This window comes from Aquila chrysaetos, chromosome 13 (assembly GCF_900496995.4).
Source record: "Aquila chrysaetos chrysaetos chromosome 13, bAquChr1.4, whole genome shotgun sequence".
In the NCBI taxonomy this organism is placed as follows: domain Eukaryota; kingdom Metazoa; phylum Chordata; class Aves; order Accipitriformes; family Accipitridae; genus Aquila; species Aquila chrysaetos.
This window is the reverse complement of record NC_044016.1, coordinates 30,256,638-30,281,445: the sequence shown is the minus strand read 5'-3', so window position 1 is coordinate 30,281,445 and position 24,808 is coordinate 30,256,638. Positions and strand designations below refer to the sequence as shown.

Below are 24,808 nucleotides of genomic sequence, written 5' to 3'. Positions count from 1 at the left end.
TAGAAAAGTCTACAAGCACTGGGTAATTTGACATGTGTTGTTGAGCACATGATGAAGAGTCATGTAAATATGATTTAAAACCAGAAACTACCTTGGTTTTATGCCTTTCCTATAAAGACACCTTTGCCTTTTTTGTTTTAAAACACAAGTATCCAATCGTGCAAAAAAAGTCAGAAATTCAGAATTAGGTAATATAGTCGCAAAAGAAAAATATTAGGTTTCAGCAATGCATCATGTAGTAATATTGTGCCATGCAGACAAGAACTTGTAAGCCAGCACACCCACTATTTAAAAAAACCCTCAATTTTGAATCATGAAATACTTTGGACATCATTAAGATCACAGTGCAGAAGCTGAATTACGAAGAGCCTTCCGCCTCAGTCATAGTGTTTCTTGCTTTCTTTCCCTTCGGCCCTATGCCTTTCTTACTCTTGGCTGCACAGTTTGAGTTTCAGTCTGTTGAGAGGTGCAGGGTCTTTTGCCCAACAGCAAGAATCTTAGAAGCAGGAGAACTGGGTTTGAATATACTCAGAAATCAGGCTTTATTTCCTGGATGAAAACATTCACCGTTCTGTAAAACCTGGGTGCTGTCCCATAGGTTTGCCATGCTTTTGAATTAAAGTAACCATAACAACGCTACTTTGAGCTTCAGTGTTCCTTACTTCATTTTTTTTAAGCATACCTTCAAGATCAGGAGTTTTATACTTTAAGGCCCAAAGTACAATGCAAGAACAGAAGTGTGGCAGGGTAAAGAACTTCCTGCTAAATAAGAGAACAAGCTGGGTAAATACAGAAACAACTAAGTGCTAGTTAGAAACTGGAGTTAGTATTTCTGGACTCTTGCTGGCTATACATGGCGTGTAGGCATCTAAATCCCACTGCAGACAACAGTGCAGGTACTTTGGTCTCATCCTTCACTTTTCTCCTGTAATTGTTGCATTTCATTTACATTGCCAACAGTTCCAGATATTTTATAAGTGACTACTGTGTATGCAAATCAAATCAATCTGTGGTCAAACCTTTACATAAGGCAACTTCAAAAGATAGTATCAGCTTGGGGCTGAGAACTGCTGAGGATAGAACAAACAAAACATAAAAGTGGACACTGAACAGGGTATCGTGGAAAAGTGATAATAGTCAAGATACAGATTTTGACACAAACTTGGTGACGTTCAAAACTTGAAAGACCTGAGAAAGAATAAAGACCCAAGAAAGAATAAAGACCCTAATAAAACAATACACAATTTGTTCCAGAGAGGTACCAAATTAACATATATCCTCCAATTCTTAAACTATACTTCTGGTCCAGCTTTCAAGGACTATAAAATTTTACCTCCTAACACACACCGGAAACCATCCCCACGATAACCTGCCTTACACTGGCAGCTGAAGGACCCGGGAGTGTTGTAGCAGAAAGCATCCGGATGACAGTGGCCTTGCTGACACTCATCTACATCTGTAAAAGAAAAGATCAATCTCAGGTAACTGTTCCTCCTGATGGACAAATCAGAGTGATGAATTAAAGTGCAAACCTGCCGTATTACTTTCAGGCTCCTATTTTAGGATATCTGATTAGACTTAGAGACCGACCTTTGGAAGAACATCTATACAGAAATACAAAAGAGAAAAAAAAAAAAAAAAAAGCATGCTTATATTTTAGGTTCTGCCTCTCAAGTCCCTGCACTCTGCTATTCTGATGGGTAAATAGCATTATTAACTTGCACAGTGTTTTAGACATATATGCCCATGTTTCTCAAGAAAAAGACAGCACAGCAAGAGAAGTAGGATTTGGCCAGCAATGTTTCCAACATGTCATTAGGTAAAGATGTTCCCCCACTGCACTCCAATTGACATGAGACAGAATATAACTTTATTTACATAGTCTGAGAATCACGCCTCACCATGTTAGCAATATAAATGAATACAGTGCAAACAATTCTAGCGGATGAAGATCTGGTCTGCTAACTGCAACTACTGCCATTTCTGCACTTACCTCATCTTGGACCTTCTGTAGCTCAAATACTGAAGAGTGAATTCAAAAGTGAGGTGAGGAAAGGACAAAAGCTTAATGCAATGCCTGCCTGAGGGACTTAAATTATGAAATTTCCTACTTCAAATCACAAGTAACTACAGGACATTGCAATGACCAGCCAAGTCATGCAATAAAGAGTATAAAAACGCCACAATAAATGGTGCTACCCACCCTCACAGGCACGCCCATCTCCAGAGAAGCCAGGGAGGCATGTGCAGATGTAGGTGGACCCTCCGGTGTACACACACTGAGCGCGCTGAGGAATGTCACAACTGTGTGTGCCTGTCTGGCAGTGGTTTACAACATATTCAACAGCTGCAGGTTAGATGTACAAGAGAGATGAAAATTTGAATTTTCCTCCATAAAGTCTGAAGCTCATAATAGGTTTATAGGGAGAGAAGAACAGCTGTGAAAGCATACAGAAGAGAAACGAAACAAGGAAACCGAGTTTTTTTGTTTGGGGATTAGGATTTTTTTTGCCAAGATCTCCCCTTTCACTGGTGTTAACAGGGCAGAAAGGCTACCACGGTGACAGATACTAATATCCATGACAGTTTTGTTTATAAAAAGGAGTTCTGAATGAAGAAATGTAAGGCATCTCAGAGAGGTACCTCACATGTTAGCTAAGTGGCCAGTTCACTGCACTGGGAATTATTAGATATCCCACTACACTAACCAAGCACTGACCCAGGGCTGTTGTCACTTGGCAACAGATAGGAGCTGTGACTCACTCAATAGGAGATAAACACATTTGTCAACTATTGGAGACATTTTTGACCAACAGTGGAAGCTGGGACCAGTCCTGCAGCTTTTCTTAACTTCCTCGTTGTTGACAGCAGTGACTCTGCGGGCATTGCACTGCTTTACACACAGATTATTTTAGGTAGTTGCTGGAGCCCTGCCTATGCTTACCTGTTAGGTCAGAGAAGAGGAAAGGAAACCATGGTATTTAAAATAGGAAGAGGCAAAATACTACAAAAATTTTGGGCCTAGAAATATGGGAGTTTGCAGTGTGTACATCTACAAACAGACTTCCAGCTGCTGTAGCAGAGCGTCCACTGAGGCTTTCTTTACACAGTTCTTACGAGGAACTGACAGGGGACCAAGATAAGACTCTACAATGCTCCTTTCATCACACTACACAGATGGAAATTACCACAGTATCAGCATGGAAACAACAAAAAATCTGCCATCAGAGCCAGATCTGAAAACAGCTGTTTTCTCCATTTCTCTGGAGATGACATCATTGTTAGAATCATTTATATCTGTTCTGTTTGATGAAGTCAGTTTTAGATTACAAAATAATCTATTCAGAACTGCATTATAAATGCATAAGATTTGGGGTTGGAGCTCAAAGGGAGTCCCCACGTCCTCCTATTCCTCAGCCTACAAATAGGAGAACAGGATTTATTTACAAGTCTCTTCTAAAGCTATCCAGTGAGTCACACAGCTGGTATGAAAAAGCTGCAATTCCAGAAAAGCTTGAGTCAATGCTGGTATCCCAGAGCAACCTGCAAAAGCACAAAGAGGGTAGATGTTGCCCCTTCTAGGGTTCAATTTGTCTGTGGGTTATAAAATCCTCCCCTGTGGAAAGGGGAACAAGATTACCATGACATTTATTTTCAGTCTGTTGGGAAACTAGAGTTCATCTTCCCTCTCTTCAGTCTTACAGATGCAAAGTTTGTTTTTGATTGAAGGAAGGGATCAAACTGAAGTCCTTCAAGCTGGGCAAGGAATTACTTAGTACTTGTTAGAAATGCAACACAACAGCTTCATGGGAAAGTGGTAGAGTGAAGCCAGTGAGGTCATGGCTGGAGGGAAGAACATTCCCTTTCAGGTCCAAGTGACAAAAGGGCAACGGTGGACATAATGGAAAGAACACAAAGCCACTCTTCCACATCTCACCCTATCCCTTCCAGTGTCCTGGTAGAAGTTGCTTTTTCCAACTGTTCTGCAACAAAGGAGAGACTTAAGGTGCACTGTGAGCAGACATGAATGGTAATTCTTACTGGAGCAGACAAACGGGGCTTGTGACGGAAGGTAATACGCAGCACGCAAAGTCACACACTTAGCTGAAGAACAGTCTTGGCTATAATGAGGAAAGACCTGAATGCATTAGCTCAAAGAGTAACTAAGCTTCCACCACAAAGCAGTCATGACGGAGGCAAACATAATCCTCAGCAGTTATCAGTTATTTCCAAAAGAAACAGAAACTGGTCCAACCATACTGGAAGAGTGTGTATAGGTTTTGTCAGTACAGATTACTGTCAGGTTGCAAAGACAAAAACTCTAAATAATTAAAAAAAAAAAAAAAAATCTAATCTATATCCTATCTTGACAGTTGCGTCTCTAGCAGTAGAGTCATTACCCCTCTTCTATCTGCCGTTTGTAGATTTTTTTATTTAGCTTTTCCAATTTGCAAGATAACTGACACCCAAAAGAATCAGCTTAACGTTCTTGAGAGTAAAGCTCATGGTTTTTCTTTCTTTATGGAAAAATTACTTTCAATACATATCCCACATAATCATCTTGCAACTCTGCCAGCTACCCAATGGAATTTCTACAACTTTAGTGAAAAACAAAACAAACAGGAAAAAATATCGCTCGTTAGGACAACCTTAGTCCAGTGAATACACATTAACTCAGGCTTCCTCCAGAAAAAAAAGTTTTTAAATTAAATAAAAATAACTAATTCAGTGACAACTACTGAATTTTAAGTTTTAATGGTCCATTAACAAACCAGCTAGATTTCCTCCAAATCTCGAAGATTTTAACAGTGAAATGATCTGTAGTTATAATTCCTTTTCAGCACAATTAACTACCACTTCAGAATACCCTGCAATAGCCAAGACACACTGGTTTAGATCTGTGCACTGCCTTGTCCAAGGAATGAATCTGTAACTAAAATCTAATCTGTTAAATCTAATACTGGATTGGATATAAGAAAGAAAACCCAACCCCCCCAAAAGCCAAAGCGCAGCACTACAGAAAATGCAGAAAAAGCCCTACCTCATCTTGAAAGTGAGATGCTGTGAAATACTAACACAATAACTGCTCACTTTAATTTTTCTTCTTTTACAGATTTGAATTTTACTTCCATGTGAAATCTACAGCTAAATAATGGTACAGAAAGGACAGAAGCATTCAATAATCATTTCTGCTTTCTATTTGGAAACATTCTGAGTGGGAATTTTTATGAGATGAAAACAAAGTACTTTAGGCACGTTCTTCAGTTAGCTAATGGATTGTAATCACTAACTGCAGCATGAACTCCTAAATTCAACTCATGTTAGAAGTCAGCACAGATCCTTGAAGCTCTGTTTTCTGTCTCTGTGAGATGAATCACAGTCTGAAACCCGGTGGGCAGTGCTTTTAAGAAATGTGAAACTCACCAACACAAGTCTGCCCGTCTGCTGCAAACTGGTATCCTTCAACACACTCACAGCGGTAGGTTCCTGGCTGGTTATTGCAGACTGCATTGCTGCCACATAGAGCTGGTTGCTCTGAACATTCATCAATGTCTACAATATTATAAGGATTACAGTTATTACAAAGATGCATTTAATACTGATGCCAGAAAAACAGAAACTGTGCAACCGTTGAATAATAGCAGGCTTGTGTATTTAAACCACATATTGGATAGACCATACCTCTTAAGAGGTGTTAGTAACCTGAAAATAAGTTTTCAGGTAACTGTGTCCTCAGCTAATCTGCACCAAAAAAAACCAGAAGTTCTATAATGGAATAATAAGGGGAAGGGACAGGAGATCAATGAGGAAGGAGGAGCCACTGAGAAAGAAAATGTAGCCTACAAGGTGATCAGCAGCAGTGATGACTACTGGGGGAGCATGAACTTTATCAAAGACTTCTCCTTTCATTATCCATATACATCTCTAATCCACTGCTGCTCAAGTCACAGCACCAGAGGAGTAGAAGGGACAGTGTGATGCTGTTATTTTCATTTGCAAGTTGATTTAAGGGTTGGAGTGGGGGGAAGGGTTGTGTTTTAGTTTTTTTATTAAAAAAAACCCAACTCAGTTAACTAATAGGGATGATGCACGTTTCATTAATACACACTTTCACCTCTTGAAAACAAGTATTTGTGCTGTGATTTGATTGTAAAACAAAACCCAGATACATTAAGAATACAGAGCTGGACGGAGCTGGGAAATAAAAGTCTCCTTGAACAGAAGGGATTTTCAAAGCAGATCCTGACAGAGATGATTTCAATGGGTTCCACATATCTGTGCTCTGTACACATGTGCATATGCCATTCCTCATCTCCCTCAAGAACTTTTAAGCTAGCTGACTCATTTTAACCAGAACTTGCATTACAGTAAATTTCTCACAGCTAAGTTCCCACAGGTTTTATGAAAAGAGGAACTGGGTAGGAAAGACACTTTGCAAGCTAGCAAAACATATCCAAATTTGACCCTTCAAGACAGTCAAACTTGCTTACTTTGATTATTGAGATACGTCAGGTACCCCAGCATGCCTCTAACCTATCCTACCCCAAACCAGCCTCTCAGGACAGTTCATTTTGCTGGAATGGCTAGTCCTGAGGATCAATACATCCCAAGTAAACCAAATTCTACATTAGCTGTAATTTTGTAATTAAAGTTTTCTGATACCATAACAAACGTTTCCATCTCCACGGAAGCCAACTGAACATTCGCAGAAGAAACGATTTCCAGTTCCTGGACGACATATCGCATTGGTGTCACAGTTATGGGTACCAGTGTAGCAAGGATTCCGGTTAATATCAGCAGAACCATCTGACAAGAGAAACCACATTTAGCCATGATGACCCTATCCAAGTAATAGCACTCAGCTAGGCCCAGAAGGAGGTTGCTTGTAGAGCACATGAAACAAGGAAAGAGAATACTTTTTGCACCAGGAGAAAGGGGACTTGCAGCTGATATGCAGGACATGAATCTCAGACAAGGCAATAGCACCTGTATTCCTTGTTACTTGTGCAAAGGACTGCCGAGTTAAAAAATAGACAAGCCACAAAAACTTCTCTAAAGAGCAAGACTGACAAAGATAATGCATCTTCCAGCCACTAACATTAGACCCAAAATGTCATTCTTAACAGCTTGGTTTGTTCATTTTAATTAGTAGAACTTTATCTTTGTAACAAACAACAGTGAGAACAGTCTTTTCTTGTACTCATCTGGTGTGCATTTTCAAATTGCTCCTTTGCTTTTTTTCTGATTTTAGTGCAAACAGACAAACTTGGACAGATCATCCAAAAAAATACACTTCATAGGCTGCCTACCTTCCAAAGATAAAATGTCATGTTTCAAGATAAATTATAGAAACTAGCTGTTTCAATAGCAAATCTTATTCCCCTCTTTTGCCCTTTGCTCTGACAATACAAAAAATATTCATTAACAGAGGAACTATAAATTATGTAAAGATAAACTATCTCAGCGGCAATAGATTCAAGGTGGTATACTGAGAGTACTTCAAGGAATTAGACACAAACTCTGCTAAATTTCAAGAGGAGATAATCACTTAAATACCCTTCCCCATGTGAAAATACAAACTTTTAACAATCTGTTTTCTCTTCCTAATTGATGGACCTGGACGTCTACTGACTAATGCAATGAATTAATATAACTCATTAATTTAACCCAGCTAAGGCAGGCTAAAAAAATATAGAAGCCTGCTCTTAATTACTCACAAAAGAGAAAAAGAAAGATTTCCAATTCATACATACCACTGATTGGGCCGATGGAATTACTCATAGCGTATCGCAGAATCTGCTCATCTCGGTTATACAGGACAAACACACTGTCCACTGAGAGCTGCTGAGTAGCAGAAGCAGCATGGTGAGAGTCATCATGAATGCATTCATCAAATGAGATGGTCTGTCGCCACTGATAGGCACCTGTGTACGTGGAAGCAACCCCATCCCTTTCTGGCTCTGTCACTGTGTACTCCCTGGTGGATGATGAAGTGATCACTGCAACACGGCAACAAACACGCTGATCAGAACAGAAAGCAAAAATACTCTGCCCAATGCTATCTGTAGACTTTGGATACAGGGTAGTGCAAATAAAAATTTCGAAGGCAAGCAGCTATGAAAGTGGATGTATTTCCATGCAAAGGAATAGGCACTTGACTAGGCTTGCTCTTTTCTCATGATATCACAGCCTTGAGGAATGAGTCATATAATTTATCTTGACATATTTTAAAAATTTAACTTTACTTTGTGGGTTACCAGGTAAAGCAAGGAAAATTCAACTCAAGAAACTCAGAGGATTCTTTAAAGGAATTTACATAACGGATCTATAAGCTAGGAAGGACAAGAGCCACCTAGCCAGCACCAAACTACACCCATTTTTAGTTCACTGTTGTCTATTGGCCTTGGATTTTGACAGAGTCCTGAAGAAGATGCATGTCTGAGAGCTCCCGTATGCTTCACAACAGTTTTCTATATTGTGAAAATTTGTGACAAAAACTCTTCAAAGCAGGTCTGGGCTTGTGGATACTCCCAGCAACAGAAAGCTCCTCAGAACTCCACTATTCCTCGTTTGGACACCATAACACACTTGTATCAATCCAGTTGATACAGTTGGCAAAAGCTGGACTTCTGCTAAGTAATGGTCTGTCAGATATGCCATAGGAGAGCAGAAGAATAACTATTTGAGTACTGGTAAATCAAATCCAGTCTGAAGGATGCCTTCTTCCAGCCCTTGACTTTTCCTCCATGGAGACAGCATTTCTGCCAAGAAGGGATGCGTTCTACAGAGCACATGCTGCCCAAACTCCTCCAAAACTCTGAAGTTGTTCAGCACAAAGCCGAAGCTTCCTGCTGCCTTCAGCTCCTCCTCCTCACAGTCCATAAGGACAGGCAAAGCAGCAAGAGGGGTTCATCACTGGCTACCAAAGCCAGACACTAGCAGATATAAGGCAGTGATGATGCACCTACACCATTTCCAGCTATCTCTTAAAAGTCAAAGTGCACCCTTGGAGCAAGGTGTACTCTCTCCAGTATTCGTGTGCACCTGGGTGCACCACAGGCTGCTTCCTCTTCATTGCTCTTTGGCAGCTGGGCTGGCTGGCAGCAACACTCCAACCACACTTGGGTTTTGCTGTGTTGAAATACCCATAATTTTATCCAGGAAGAGGAAAGCAAAAGCAGGGAGATTTCCCTGTAAATAGTGAAATGAAGAATGGCTTTTTTACCAAATCTCAGAGTCTGAGATAAGGAAGAGAGAGAGGAGAGAGAAATACTGATAAGGGAATTAGGATGCTCCTAATTTGCCAGTCAGTTGTTCAAATTCAGCTCAAATAATACTGACAAATGCTTGTTACTAACACAAGGCACAGTCACTGCAATGCAGTTTACGTGACACATACTGGTAAATAACTGGTTTGCACAGTCTCATCAGACAAGACCAAAGCCCACTTGACATTACCACAAAAAGGTATACACCAGTACAGCTCTTACTGAAGAGCCGTGGACCCTACAAAAAGCTTTGCAACTCATACGACTGCCATTAGCAGTGTGAAAATAAGACCAATGAAAAGGGAAATCAAGAGTGTTTTGCAAACATCAGTTCAGAGAAAGTTAAACTCACTTTTTTTTTTTCAATAAAAAGATTAGAAATATTTGCATTGTCCCACAAAAATCCACCTTTTTGGGGGACCTGTTCCTAAGAAGCAAAAAGCAACTTTCTAGAAATCAAAGGGTCCTAAGTACACTTGCTAAGAAGGGAATAAAATAAAGTTTTTCAGATTGTCTTACTCTCTGCTGAGAACTGTGCACTTTGTTATCACTTCATTCTTGGGGAACCTTACCAGAACTAGAAGTGTGATAGAGTTCAGTGTATGGTTCTATATGGACTGATGCGCCAGATGGGATCTCAGGTATTCTGCCTTCCATTTCTGTGCTGATGGTAAGGTGACCATGCTCGTCGATTCCACTGAATTTCTGCTTTATAACCAGCTTCTCATTGTTGCCAAGAAAAGTTACTTCAGTTTGCCGTGTAAACTCGCCACCTGAAGAAACATTAGTTAAACCATTTAATAGTGATCTCTGAATCCTTCTATTCAAAGTATTGCTTCTAGTAGATAAAATATAAATTACTACTTTCTGCAAGCTTTGATGCAGCATAATTGCTAATGTTTTGGGTTTCTACCGAAATAACTTTCAGAGGTATACTGATAATACCCTTGGATAATGCAAGGAACTATCTTTTCTTACGCACTGAATACGCTAAATTGCAAGTAAGCCTGAAGAAGCAGGTTTTTTTACATTAAAAAAGAAGTTCCAACAAAGCTAATAATAGTAGGCCTTATCCTACCAGTCAAAATGGCAAAGGAGTTGTACATTTTAGAGAAAACCTCCATTAGGAATACAGTGAGTTATAAAAAAATAATGAAAAAAATCCAGCACATCTGTTTACAAATCAAAACCAAGTGAAATGTATGTTGTAAATTCCAGAACAAACTTCAAACACACCAAATCCAAGAAGACCCCCAAACAAAAAGTTATATTCAACTCAATTCATAGTACAGGGCTGTAAAGGATAATATTTTAAAAAGAAACACATGTTCTCCTAGAACAGATTGGATCTACAGCTTGAATTCATGTGCACAACCAACCAAATTTGGCCTCCAACTCTTATGGAAAGCTGTAATTGTGAACTGGGGTTTCCCTCAAATAAGTTAACAGAACCATTTGCATCTCATGTAGGAATTGCTTCTGTTAAGAATTTCAGACCTTCAACAGGTCAGATTTTAATTTCTGTTTTGCTCTGTTGGTACAATCAGGCAATTAACATGTTAGACCTCTTGCAGATGTAGGGGCAGCTTTTTTCAGTACCTCTGTACACTCTTAGTACCAAAAATCAGATCCTTTTTAATAATCTCTTCCTTGCACAGGAACTGGCCAAGCCATTCTTCTTTTTAACAGACTTATGTGCTTGTGCACCAATGGTAAATTAAAAAGCCCAATACCTATACATTGTAAACAAGAAAAATTATGGGAAGCTTGATTACGAAGCAATCCATTTGCAGCTCAGAATAAACATGTTTTCATCCTATATTGCTTCTGATACACATTTCTCTCAAGAGAGAGGAAAGCATACCACAGTTTTTGAACAGTATTTTAATGTAGAAGTTACCAGTAACACTGAATCCATTTTTATATCCTTGCTGTTCCACAGCAAACATCCATCCTATGATACCTCCAATAGAGGCAAGAGGCAGTAAAGAATACCCCAAAGCCTCTGGGATTGTGCTGATAGCAGTGTAGGCACGCCCTTGGTTCATCACTACGTAGGAGTGGAGATCAGTGTTCTCAAATGTAACTGGAACGGGGTTGTTTCCTACAAAGATTCTTCCTTTGACCTTCCCATTGACTCTCTGAGGAGAACCTGGCAAATCAATGCAATACATCAGAACAAAACAACAGTTCACACATACTCTCCAAGGAATGGTGTTCAGAGCGTTCACTGTGTTCAAAGATATTAGTGTTGAAACAAACGGCAAACATGCTCACAGAATTAAACATACAGGAAACTGCCTACAAACTGTGTTAATTTGCTTACGTACATAGGTGCATGCGTGTGTGTGTGTGCGTGTGTGTGTGCGTGTTGTCACTATACAGATGACGAAGTGGCCAAAATTCCCTGAAGAGATGCCCTTTATCCCAATTAATAATTTTGTTTGCAAGGATCACTCCATAAACAGACTAAGCTGTTACAGTTGCTCTGACACTAAGTGGCATACAGAAACTTCTTTTGAAGATCACACTTCATATCAATACCTACTGAATGTAAATTTGTACATAACTTATTAGGAGGCGAACACCATTAGGTGTTAGCATAACTGACCTATTATTCTAACCTATTCTATCTCCATTATCATTAGATCCTTCTTTTCTTTCTCTGGAAAACTCAATTTTATGAACTGAAAGCTAAGTAGTAGGTTTTGCTTTCCTGCCTCATAAAACACAAAGTCTGCAGCCAGCTATTTTAGTTGTTGAAATGCATCTATACTCTGAGTCAAATCACTGTGAGGATTACAACTGTATACATAAGAAATTCCTTTATGGATTTTACACAGGAACAAAGTTGAAACAGGTATCTAACAAAAACCTGGCAGATTAGCCCTTTACTAAAGAAGCTTAAGAGTCAGACAAAGAGGAGCCATGCTCTTTAGTTTGATGATCAAAATTAACTTGCTCATCCCCTTTGAACTGTCCATTTCTAGAGTGGGGACCACATCAGATTATAACACCTTGGAACTTCACAACTAATTCTAGAAATAAACACTGGATGTTATGCTATCTATTAAATTATGTCAGTTATGTAAGAGTTTATTTTTTCTAGAAACTAATGTTAAAATGCATAATGCATATAATTGACCACATAAAATAACTTCCTTTGTTCAAAAAACCCCTACCATTTTAGAAAGTATAGCTCACTTCTTAAAGTAGCTTTCAATATATCTCAGTGATAAGTCTTTCAAGAAGTATTTAACCATGTGTTTTTCAGTACTGAAAACAGGTCACCTCATTCAAGAGTGCCATGTGCAATTACTGCATAGGTACCTAATTTTCAAAAAAGTTACCTTCTGCTACACATTGTCTGCCATTTCCTTTGTAACCAGCAATACAACTGCAACAAAATCCGTTGGGATAATCTTTGCAAATAGCATGAACAGAGCACTGGTGGCGGTTGTTAGCGCACGTCTGTTGGACATCTGTGTGGTAGCGAAACACTGTAGAATATAAGACCAGACATTCATACTTCGTGTAATTACTATCGTATTCACATATCCCTGGTTTAGTTTAAAAATATCTCTACACTAACTTGATCAGTTTTTTTCATTTTATCTTAAGGAAAACAAACAATTACAATTTATTTTTGCTAACCTTGCAACATGCAAGTAACAGTCTACTATTTTGCAGAAAATATCAGGGCTTCAGGTGTTAGAAAACTGTTTAATTCTATTGGCTTCAGCAGATCTGTATTAACGCATATCAGTTAAACAGTCTTGGTGAAACTAAATACACAATAATTTTGACCTGTCCTTGTTTCCAAACCAAAGCAGAAAGAAACCTTTCCAACCTCAGAACAAAACACATCAGTACGGTACCCAGGACAGTGCATCAACTGATGCACCCTGTAATCCTAATTGTCCTAAGCTATTATTTCATGGAGATAGCAATTCTCACACCTGCTTCAAGAAACAATTAACATTTGGGCAGTCAGTCACACTGTTCTCAATTTTCTACAAACACTTCCTCAGAAGTTAGAATCGCTAATCCCACCCTTGTAAAACTTAAGGCCATGAAACCCTAGCCAACAATTTTTGCAATTACTATTCCCAACCTTCGTTAAATCACCTGTATTCAGTAACACATCTATGAAAGGAAACAACCTAGGTTTCAGTAGAACTGATCATAAAATCCTTACCAGGAACAGCCACTTAAAGCAGCTATTAAACTTAAGATCATACCTTTAACAAGAGTTCTGGGCAAAAGAGGAGGGAAGATCAGTTGCTGCTAAGAATGCATCAGCTTTAGGAATACAATTATCCCTATAGGAAGCTCTCCTTAGGAGAGATTCAGGTTCCACAGACACACTGTAAATGTGCTCTCCTGTGAGCTTGACTGGGACACTAGTTTACTAGACTGGCAAGATCTGAGTCTGAGGTGACATCCAAGTTAACTACCTCAATGAATAACACAAACTTATTAAATGTGTCCAGACTTTCAGATATGAACGTAGTGAGAAGGAAACAAATTATTCTTTTAGTAGTTCAATTCCTTGCACATCTCTGGTTTTTTTGCAGCCTATCCATCTTAGAAGTACCCAAGCTGTACAAAAGACCTTACCTATACCAGTTTCATCAAATTCTTCTACATCTATGACTTGGGGTTGCTGTGGGGGGAACTGCTGGACCTGGAACTGGCGAGGTGGAGCTTTTGCTGTTGGGAAATCTTGATGACTATAAAAAGACTCAGTCGAAGGTGTTCCTGTTACATCCTGGTATGAAGTCAGGAAGTCTTCTGCAGCTAGCTGAGGAACACTATACGTAACGTGGTGCTGATCCTCTTCTGTGCTGTCTGTACTACTGGTGACATACTGCTGTCTTATTTCAGTGGAGCCATAGTCTGACATAAATGGTTTTGAAGTCATCTCCTGGTCTTGTTCATTGGACTCTAGGCTCTCCAAAACATCGCTGATCTTGGCAGGCACAATACTGTCAGATGAGCTACCAATCTCGAACACCCAGACACCTTGTTTCCCAGCATTGCTGCTTCTATCAAAAAGAAGCATATGCCAAATCAAAATGATCAAGCACAAGTTGTGTGGTATTTCTAGCCTACACAAAATGTTATCCTTCACCGAGAAATATCAGGACAGAACTGTCAAATTATCTTATCTACTTTCTTATCTACAGGTACAGTTTATTCAGCTATAAAACACCCCTGACAGTTTCGATAGCATTTTTTTCTCCACACCCAGAGCTCTCTTAAGATTTTATAGCCACCTTGTCTCCAAAGTGATGGGAACAGAAGGAGATACTTGGGCCACAAAGATCTTGCTAACACTTACTAGAACCTTCTAATTAATTCCCTTCCCTTCTTCTTTCAAAAAAAGACTGCCCAGGATAGACTGTAAAGAGTTAAAGTCTTAAGTGATCCTATATTTAGAAGGGCTAAGGGTAACAGCAGCTCCTACCAGTGACAATGGAACTATGGACTTTTGACAAATTAGACCGAAGTCCTCCTATTCCTCAAGAGGGTGGATATTTATCAGTGGCAGACTTTGCGATTTCTCATGCAATGGCTAATGGGATCTTATTATTTCTCATTAACTCATGTTACAATTAAGAAAAACATGGAACTCCTTGATGTTTTCTTGAGGAGTTTAAACAAAAAAGCATACTTGTGCAGGTTTCTAATGCTGTCTTCATCATTAGCAATGACATTGTAGGATCCTGGCTTTTCCCAAAAGTAGTAGTTTGTAGAGGCTTGACTAAAGCCAACCATAGCAGGAATCTTTCCATCATCATTCTTGGAGTATGTACTATAGAACTGCAAACTATCTTCTGGATAAAGGAAAATAGCATAGGAACTGGAGTCAGAAGAGGCTAAAACAGCCTGGAATGTGTTTCTCTGTGGAAAAAATTTAACATCCATTTACTCATGGAAAAATAGTCAAGAGAGACAACAGAATAACATTATTTAAAACACAAAGTCAAAATCAGAATTTCCATCACACGCAATGCATCATGTACTTGCTAGGAGAAATCAGTAGTACACAAACTTATGTTTTGCTAAGGCAGTTTTAGCTTTAGCATGCATAAACATTAAAAAGAAAGCATTATCAAAGTTAAGTCAAATTTGTTAGGAAATAGCCACAGAGGTTGTCTAAAACATAGCAATTCTAAGTTCTATAACGTGCATAGGATGTTATATCATCTCCTTAAAATAAAAAGAGTGATGTGCTAGACTCAATAGAAAAATTCTGTAAACAATATTTAAAGAAGAGTTCAAGTTTCATGTTGCTGCAAGTGTCTTTTCCTGTAGGAACACTCCTACATACTGTAGGAACCATTGAGACAGTACCTCAGACATCAGCTATTCGTTGCTACCAGAGTGCAGAATCATTACTGTGAACACAACGGTTGTGTCAATTTAGGCACAAGCAGTTAATCTTTGACAAAATAAGATTTGCTAAGTTGTGGTAATGTTCTCAACTTTATACGTTGTGAGCAGGCTTATCAGCTGGGATGATTACGGTGCATAAAGTTACATATCTTTGCAGGATAGTACCTAACACAGTATAAAAAGGGAAAATGGTTTTCAAGTAATACAAAAAATAACCTCTAATTGCTTCTTCATTCAATGCCAGCTGCAAAGCATGACCTTTTTGTGAATGCAATGTCATCTGTCCAAAAGGGATTCACAATTTGAAGTTCCTATTAGTCCATATACCTATCAGATTTTAGGTAGTTTGATGACAAAATGACTTAAGAGTCTGCTGAAAAATGCAAGCCAACTGGATTATATTGCACAGATGGAGAGCAGGATACCCTACTATTCCAGTTATTACCACATCACACTTAACATTCAAAGTAAGACTTGTCAGGGAATACAAAGAAATCAGCTATGCAGATTCAAGCATTTTCTTTTGAATGAATAAAATATTGTGAAATAAAAATCAAGTAAAAATTCTGGAAACTCCTATTTTGCTACAGCCTTTTCAACAACAAAATACATTCTTAACTGTACAGGATTTATTTAAACACAAAGGAGTTCAAGCCTTCAAAACAACAGGTTACGGTGTTACACTTCAGCTGAACATGTGTCCAACATGTCCTAAAGCTCACCTTTTCTTCCAAAGCATGATCTTCTTCCCGTGCCCGGTAAGGAGCCACGAGCTTCCAGGTAACAACGACAACACTGCTGGGATCAAAAGTAGTCTCAGGAAAACCTCTTTTGATATAGTCTGATGCAAGTTGCAAGACATCTGAGGATGAATCTTCTCTGTAATACACATTTCCATGTCCATCTGTTGTGTCCAGGTCAGCCATAAAGGGAGCAATAGCCCCAAAACTTACTGGGAATTGACCAAGATATTTTTCTTCACTTGAAGGTTCATTCACTGCAATAATCCCATTAGTGGTAACCTAATAAAAAGGTGGAAATTATAAGATGGATGCTGTTCATACGGCTGTCTCCCACACCTATGTGCTCTAGATCACAATATTTTCATTGCATTTCCAAAAGAAATTGAGTCAAAAGTCAATCTTGTATTTGTAAAGTAACCAATTTTTTTCAAGTTTTTGTTTTGTATCCCATGTCAGAAGTCCTGGGATTTCAGTTGCCAAAACCCAGAGGACTACTTTAAGGATAGACCAACCTTTTTTTCCTAGATAAAGACTTTAGCTATTTAATTTTCAGACACTTATTGCCTCTTCTAACGAAGATACACATAACCACCACATTTCACGAGTTTCCAAGTCTTTCTCAGACCAAGACCCAGCACAACCCCTCTGTAAGTCTGTCAAGAATTGTGTACAGACCATCCCAGATGACCAAAAGCTCTTCTCGCTTTTAGCTGTTGCTCTCCTGAAGAGCAGTTTTACAGCTGCACGACTGGGGATGGTAAGGATGAAGAAAGTATTTCCAATAGTTACTTTTTTGGTTAACCAGCAAGCTAGATTCTTACCTGGTGTAAAGCAGAGCAGACTACAGAGAAGCTGTATCAAAGTCATAGCATACCCCCTGGGACTCTGGACTTCTACCATGAAGACAGAGGAGGGTGCTTAACCTGGACGGTTTAGAAAGCTGCCCATTCCTAAGAAAGTCTGATGTTGATGAAAAAAAAAAAAAAAAAAATCCAGAGGGAAAGGAGAAACCGAACAGCTCTGTCTTGTCCCACACACACACATAAGTTATGACACAACAGGCTATGTCATCCCCACGAAAACTTGGTTAGGGAGTCAGGACTCAAACAGGTCAGCAGGGTCAGCAGAGCTTTCCTTGCTACCACAGCACTGCCTCAGAAGCCGATACAATTTCTGAGCAAAGAACTAATCTACACATAGATGCCCACCCAAAAAACTGCTCCATGCTTAAATCTTGTAATAGTTTGGGTGGAAGTCTGGGAAAACATACAGATTTCTCTTTGCCTGGCCAGGACTGCTCTGATTTTCACTTCACTTCACTACAATCATCTTCACCATCCTCCTAGGAACTTCTCTGCTACTGTGCAAGGTTGACTGCAACAAGCTGCTGCTCACTCTTAAGATACAGAGTGAGCACAGCTCCTATACCAGAGGCTATAGAGGCTAGAAGACAGGATTTCTAAAGCAGATAGAGGCCACCCTGTAAATTCCCTTACAACTGATGACACAGACCTATGGAAAACTGGCTCTATTACTTGGAGAGAAAAAAAAAAAAAAAAAAGCATTAACTTATATAAGTGAAACTCTTGGTCTGAAAACGCATACCTACTGGCTCAACGAGATTTAACTGGTCAGTGAGATGATGACTCATGGCCAACGACCTCTGACTAAAAACTAAATAAATACATACATATATATAGGTAGATGCTAGGGCATGTCCAAGTATGACAGCCAAACTCCCTTGGCACACCAGAGCTGACTCTCACACACATAGAAGCAGCAAGACTACAGGTGTCAGGCCTTGAGGCAGTGCATAAACTGCTCACACACAGTTTTTTGTCTTCCAGATGTGTATGGCACTGTATGAATCAGCCACATACAAATGTATTTCCAAGTGTTTGACTACCTAATAACAGAACACATCTGACTACCTGCAGGCAGCCAGGCACTCACCACTCTAGAGCTGCTGCCACACACGCAAATGACTCAGAAAGGGACAGAAGTCCCAAAGCTGGCACCACAACCTATGAAACTAAAACTGCAGTCTCCCACAGACTTATCTCACTCACAGGGATTCTTGCGAACGGAAGAAGAACAAACTGCTGCTGGATCTTTTCACACGGTCAAGACGTTCACAACATTATGCAATCCTTATGAATGCTTGGAAGAGGGTCAGAACGTCCACCGTGACTCAGACCGCAAGGCCATCTAGCCCAGTAGCCTGTCCCCAGCCGTACCTGCTAGCTTACAGATTCAGCAGAACAAAAGAAGGACGTGCATGTACTCCTCTGACCAGCCTCCGACCACATTCAGCTCAAGGGGATTCCCTGTGGTTTGACTGTTTATTCATCCTCAGTGGATCTCCTTCATGTATTTGTTAAGTCTTCCCTTCAACACATACAAACTTTATGCATCCACAAGATCCCTTAAAAAGGAATTCCACAGATCTATGACTCATACCCTGAGGTCTCTCCTACTTTTGTTTGTTTTCAGTCTGGCTCCCGGCTTCATTTGATGGCCCCTAGTTTTTGTAATGGGACATACAGTCAAATCCTACCCAGTCTCTCCCTCCATGTCATTTCTGCTCCAGAATGAAGACCCCCAGCCTATTCACACACTCCCTGTACAAGAGCTGTTCCCCGCCTCTGATCATTCTCATTGTCTCCAAATTTTTCTTCCCTTTTCTACCATACACATTTGGAAAAAAGGAGGCCGATACTACATATATTCTTCAAGACACAGGCTGTGCAAGCCTGTCAGGGATGTTGGCTACTTATGTCTTGGCAGCATCCTTTAGAATCTGGACCACCAGTGCTACTACTACATATAGCAAATCAGAAAAAGTGTAGTACAGGAACTCCTGCTACAACTCACCCCTTCATATACAGCACACACCTATACCTTGAACCCTCCGTTGGCTACCCGGGGGGTCAGAGCATGCCCCCTGCCACAGGTTAGTGGTCAATCAGCTTGGTATATAACTGTATAATAGTTAGCATAAATCGTTAGCTAAACTTAGCAAATAGTTCACACAATATATCAGAATTTACTTTAAAAATGGCTTGACATATGCTGACTGTATAATTTCATTAGCTGCTACAGTGAAAAATACTAAAAAAGTTAAGATCCTGTAAAAATGGGAAGTTGGCTTTATGCATGAACAGTATATCTAAGGTATATAAGCAGTATATAATCTGCACAAGCATGATGGGAATGCAGGTCATGTTAGGAAGGGGGAGGAGAAGCTGAATATTGTGATCATTTTTCCTCTAATCATTTGTAACTTAACAACAGCCACAGATCCTAAGATGAAGTATGAATTTTAGGAATATAGAACTAAAGACAGCATGGGTTACCCAGTCTAGACCCTGCAGTTGCAGGCAGACACGCAACAGAGATCTAGACCAGAAAGTTTCCCAGAACTTCTGCAACATCTGTACACTAGAAAATACCTTGTAACCCTGTAAAAAAAAGCTAAAACTTACCCTAAAAATTAAAAGCCACCAATTATACTACACCACTGGAAGACAGTAGGGAAGGTGGTGGGCATTACAGTCTGCTTGCTAAGACATTTTAGCAAGGAGATGCACTCCATCTTTAAAGTAATAGAGTTAAAGTAAATTAAGTTTTTCCCTTCCTTCTCCTTGCTTATGCTTTTTGTACACAAGCACCCCTACTCCCACTCTAAATCCTCTTGTGAGAGATGACTGGTGTTTGAAGTATTTTAAACAAATTCCATGCTCTTCATCAGATTTGGTGTGTGCAGACTTTGCAGCTGCATGGTCCCCCATTTATGGCAGAGATTAAAATAACATTAAGAGAAAATACAATCAGGACTAGTTAATACTACAGAACAAAGTAGAGACCAGAAGAAATGACCTAAAATTTGGTCTTCCTCTTTTCACCTATTAGGGGCATGCTTCTGACTATTCATTTCCAATCTGGCTAAAAACTTAAATGCAACAATTAATTTTATCAAGAAGATGCAAAAATCCCAACCCCGTTTTCATTTGTTTGTAGCTCATAAATGTGACTGTTCAGTTTTAAATATTAAGAGAATGTTTGGTTGCAAGTACTCTATCACCCAGAAAACATTTGCAAGCCATTAAATTAAAATAAATACACAAACTGCTCACTTTGCGAAGAGATTTTTAGTGTAGACAAAGAACGTTCATCATAAGTGAAAAAATGTTTTTAGCTTTCAGATTTAACAACACATTTATATTGAAAAAGATGGTAAATAGTATGATTTAACTTTACCCTGTTCCTTTTAAGGTCACAAGGATAGGTTAAAGTGTGAACCCTAAAATAAAGAGAAGTAATTCAGGGTAAATGCAGGGTTTCATTAAAGTATCATTCCTGTCAAAAGGGAAAGGGAAAAAAAATAAAGGCCTCAGGTGGGCGTTGTCTAAAGACCAGCTGGACGGTACATCTTTCCTTTTAGGGTATAATACTATTTAACTTGACAGGAACTAACACAGATGTATTTTTAGCACGTTAAACTTCTGGATTACACACATAGTTAACATACATTTGTGGTCTGTAGCAGGACAAATCACACACACTCTATTATAGGTCCACCCTGAAAAAACAAGCGAGGAGAAGGAAGTCCAAGTAACAAAGTACTTCTATTGAAACAAAAAGTGTATCTGTGTGTGTATAACAAAAATTAAAGTGTCAAACAAATGAGGTATTTTTGCCTGTTCAGTGACTAGGCATTTTGAGGACTTGTATATTTCTGAACAAGAAAGTTTAGAAAAATTAAATTTATTTGTATAATGAAGAGCCAGTTGACTTAAAACAGCAAAACTTTCTAATACAAAAATGACCAGCTATTAATTTAGGAAGTTAATAAAAGTAACGATTAAAAAATTGATCCAAGCTTGCCTTAAAGGACTCTGATTCTTCCCTAAAAGGAAGCAATCCCTAATCCTTTAACTTTTCCACATCAGTGAGCCCTAGTGTAAACTGAAAAAGTCTTAATAAAAGTGTGCTATTAAAAAAAATAGATCAGTATGGGTTAGTGATAGGATTCAATGTTATAAGTCTTGCATAGGAAAACACCATGTTGAAGATTACAGTATGTGAAAGTCTGTTTCCACTTATATTAAATAAAAGTTCTCTCTTCCGTCTATGAAAAAAGTTTTGTTGCCAGGGATTTTATGACAAGTTGAAACTAAACAATCATTCCTTAGAACTCCTTGCCTTTTTATTCATGTGTAGAGCTAACTCAAACAACTCAGCTTCTCAAATGTTAGAAAAAATAGAGAGAGACTGCACATGAATTTTCAACTGATTGACAGCAAAACTTGCAAAAATCAAGCACTCAAAAAATTAAGCTAAGTTTATCACATTATCCTGATGAACCATACAGAAAGATGTATTTCATCGCAACAACTCAAAATCTGATCCAGGAATTCCTTTATGTATTATAACGTATTTTGACTGATACCACATGTTAATTGTACCAGCTTGATAACACTTACTATCAACGAGCAATACTTTGGTAAATTCTGCTTACTGAGTAACATCATAGAGCTTAATAAGTACTCACTGCCAACATACAATAAAACTGTGTACTGTGAAGGTGCATTTAAGACTGCTCAATACATTTCCTTAACAGATAAACTTCTCCTTTTCCTACCTCCATACAGTTTGTACTGTGCTTCTGTTTTGCAATACTTGAGACAGATTAAATGCAAGTTAAAAGCCTCTGCATATTATGTAGACTGATACTGAAATACCATTCATTATCAGACTTTGCCCATATTAAAATCGCTCATCCTTAGTACCAAGAAATCATGCTGAAAGAGCCCTAAAAGTGATTCTGGAACAGCCTCTATATGGGTATTCTTCCAGACAAAAACTAACTAGAACCATTCCTGTTTTATGGCATGGGCAAGTAACAAGATCATTAAAGAAACGTAGTGTTGTTAACCAATTTACTGGTCTTTGAAAACTCTGTCCCCTTTCTGTCACTTATCTGACATGTTATCTTTGCTTCTCAGTGACTGGATACACAGCCCGCTATCTTTCAAGAATATGTCTGTGCTTCAAAAAGTGTATTTTTCACTTGGGTTGGCTAATCAGTGACCAAACTTAAGAGTATGGAAGACAAGACAATGAACTAAGGGTCAAACTGAAGTCTGAACTACACTTAGTACTTGTGAATTACTTTGTCTTTACTGCCAGCCTCAGTTAACAACACCCACTTTCCACACAGGCATAACTTGAACCCTCAGAATTTTGGATTTCACATGTGATTTCAGGATTTATCTAGGTAGGGGCAGTGTGAACAAGGAAAAATAGCACAACTTAAGTGGCAGCATTAATACAATTCAGTGTAATGCAAGCATGTTAAATCTTCGGTGAATACCCATAAAACAGACCCAAGTACATGGGAACTACATCAAATTTTGAATGACTGCAGCCACATGGTGGTCTAGTTTCCCAAGCATCTCCATGTAGATTAGTGCCCAAGGTTGCATCTTAGACACATGGTGCTAAAGCACGTTGGTTTATCTGGACAGGGAGGCGGGTTTTAACTTGGATCAGATTAACACACTAAATGCACTGGGCCTTCCCTACTAAGACCTTTCTAAATATGCTAGTTAGCATCTTCAACTGCCAGCCTAGATGAGGCTTCAGGGTAAAAGAGGCAATGACAAAACAGCCAGTACTCCTGCAGCGTTCTGAAGACATGCCATTTTAGACATTTCTTTCTGGCTACTTTTGAGCAGCTCTGCTCCAGACAATCTGTTTTCAATCCCACCTTCACATACTAAGCACCCTTCATTAGCTATAAACGTGCACACACAACTCTGGGAAGCAGATTCTGCGATGAGGCACGCACACGTGGCTGAGGTCTGCCTGCAGACCAAAGCCTGCAATTGCTCTGGATGTGGATTTCCCCCGCCCAAGACACCCTTGAGCAAAGAACATCTGAGAGTGCCCAAGACATTTAGGGGCAGAAAGCGCTCCAGTGCTAAGAGGTGCAAATCTTGGACATGTCAGGCTGCTTGGTTAGACACCGATAGTTTCAGTTTTGTGACTTTGGCATGCTGAAGCACACAAAACATAGACCACGACGAGGATGTTTCTTAGCTGGACATACACGCTATGCGGGAGCACAGAAAGCGCCTGGCGATGGTGTTCACTCTGGATAACCCATTACATTCTCTCTACAGTCCTACTGCCTGTTGCATCGCCTCCAGTACAGACAGCGTGCACCGCAAAGAATCGGCAGGAGCCACGGTGCGAGAAGGGAATTTAACACGGCCCCGATACCCGACTGAACACAACTGGAACAATTAAGCTCTTTGGACCGACCTCTGACCACGGCGCTCACACAACCGGCGTCAAAACCAACGGGCACCAACCCAAACCCGGGCAGCACCACGGCAAGAGGCGACAACGCCCCCGCCCCGCGGAGCCCCCAACAGCCTCTCCGACCCTCCGCCAGCCGGAGCGGTGCCCCGCGCCCTCCCGGCCCCACACTCACGTAGAGGGAGCGGACGGCGGCGCCGTAGAAGCGCAGCGCCGTGCTCAGCTCCAGCGCCGCCGACCGCGCATCGTCCCCGGGCTCCAGCTCGGCGTCGCCCCGCTCCTGGCCGTGCGGCAGCAGCGACAGCCGCCCGGCGGGCAGCGCCAGGGCGGGCAGCGCCAGGGCCAGCAGCGCCCAGCGCGGGCAGCTCGGCGCGGCGCGCATCCCGGCGGCTCCGGGCGCGGCGGCCCCCTCCCGCCGCTATAAGCGCGGGCAGCCCGGCCCGGCGGGCGGGAGCGCGGAACCGCCGCCAATGGCTGCGCGGGGGGCGGGCGGGACCCGCCGCCCCCCGCCCCGTCCCCGGGGCGCCCCCCGGCACGGCTCCGCCCGCCGCCGGGACCCCCTGGGGCCCGCTCCCACAGCCCGGAGCGGGGCGGAGCTCGCTCCCGGCTCGGGGCTTCGCCCGCCGCCTCCGAGCCTGCGAGAGCAAAGCGGCGTTAGCTGCGGGACGGGGCGGGGAACGTCCCTCGGGAGCGCGGGGCCGGCGAGACTCGACGGCTTACGGGATCAGAGCGTGTCGCTCGTGGGGGGAGCAACTCGGGAAGCCAAATCGGTGCGGGCTTGTAGGCGCCGGACAGATGCTTTCAAAGGTATGGCTCTCTCCCAGGGCCGGTGGGGTCTCCGCGTTAGTTTGGGAAACGCGGACTCAAGGTTACTCCAGCAGCTGCAGCACCTTCCGCCAGTACGCCAACGGCTAACGCACTGAACCCAAGTACCGAAATCAACCTGAAACAACGACGTGAAACCCTGTGCCGTCCGCTGAAATAATTTTGCCACCAGGTGCCTGTTTATCGGGGGGGAGGGGGGATGAAGAAATACACAGGAATGCGTTTCATAAATTAACACCATCA

General features: G+C 40.7%; 1 protein-coding gene across 3 annotated transcripts in view; it reads right to left on the bottom strand.

Annotated features, from left to right (window-relative positions):
* Positions 1 to 24,123, bottom strand: part of NID1 (nidogen 1) — a 46,864-nt gene extending 22,741 nt beyond the window's left edge. Inside the window, exons 1-12 of one of the 3 annotated variants that reach the window (XM_030035560.2) lie at positions 23,916 to 24,123; positions 16,394 to 16,693; positions 14,947 to 15,176; positions 13,890 to 14,317; positions 12,620 to 12,769; positions 11,170 to 11,421; positions 9,842 to 10,042; positions 7,755 to 8,000; positions 6,664 to 6,807; positions 5,425 to 5,553; positions 2,204 to 2,347; positions 1,334 to 1,456 (exon numbers count right to left, since the gene is read on the bottom strand). In XM_030035560.2, coding sequence (XP_029891420.1) covers positions 1,334 to 1,456; positions 2,204 to 2,347; positions 5,425 to 5,553; positions 6,664 to 6,807; positions 7,755 to 8,000; positions 9,842 to 10,042; positions 11,170 to 11,421; positions 12,620 to 12,769; positions 13,890 to 14,317; positions 14,947 to 15,176; positions 16,394 to 16,693; positions 23,916 to 24,122 — 2,554 coding nt within the window. In that variant the 5' untranslated portion in view covers position 24,123. The remainder of the gene's footprint in view (positions 1 to 1,333; positions 1,457 to 2,203; positions 2,348 to 5,424; positions 5,554 to 6,663; positions 6,808 to 7,754; positions 8,001 to 9,841; positions 10,043 to 11,169; positions 11,422 to 12,619; positions 12,770 to 13,889; positions 14,318 to 14,946; positions 15,177 to 16,393; positions 16,694 to 23,915) is intronic. The other 2 variants (XM_030035561.2, XM_030035563.2) reach the window with 2 other exon arrangements.
* Positions 24,124 to 24,808: the final 685 nt, after the last annotated feature.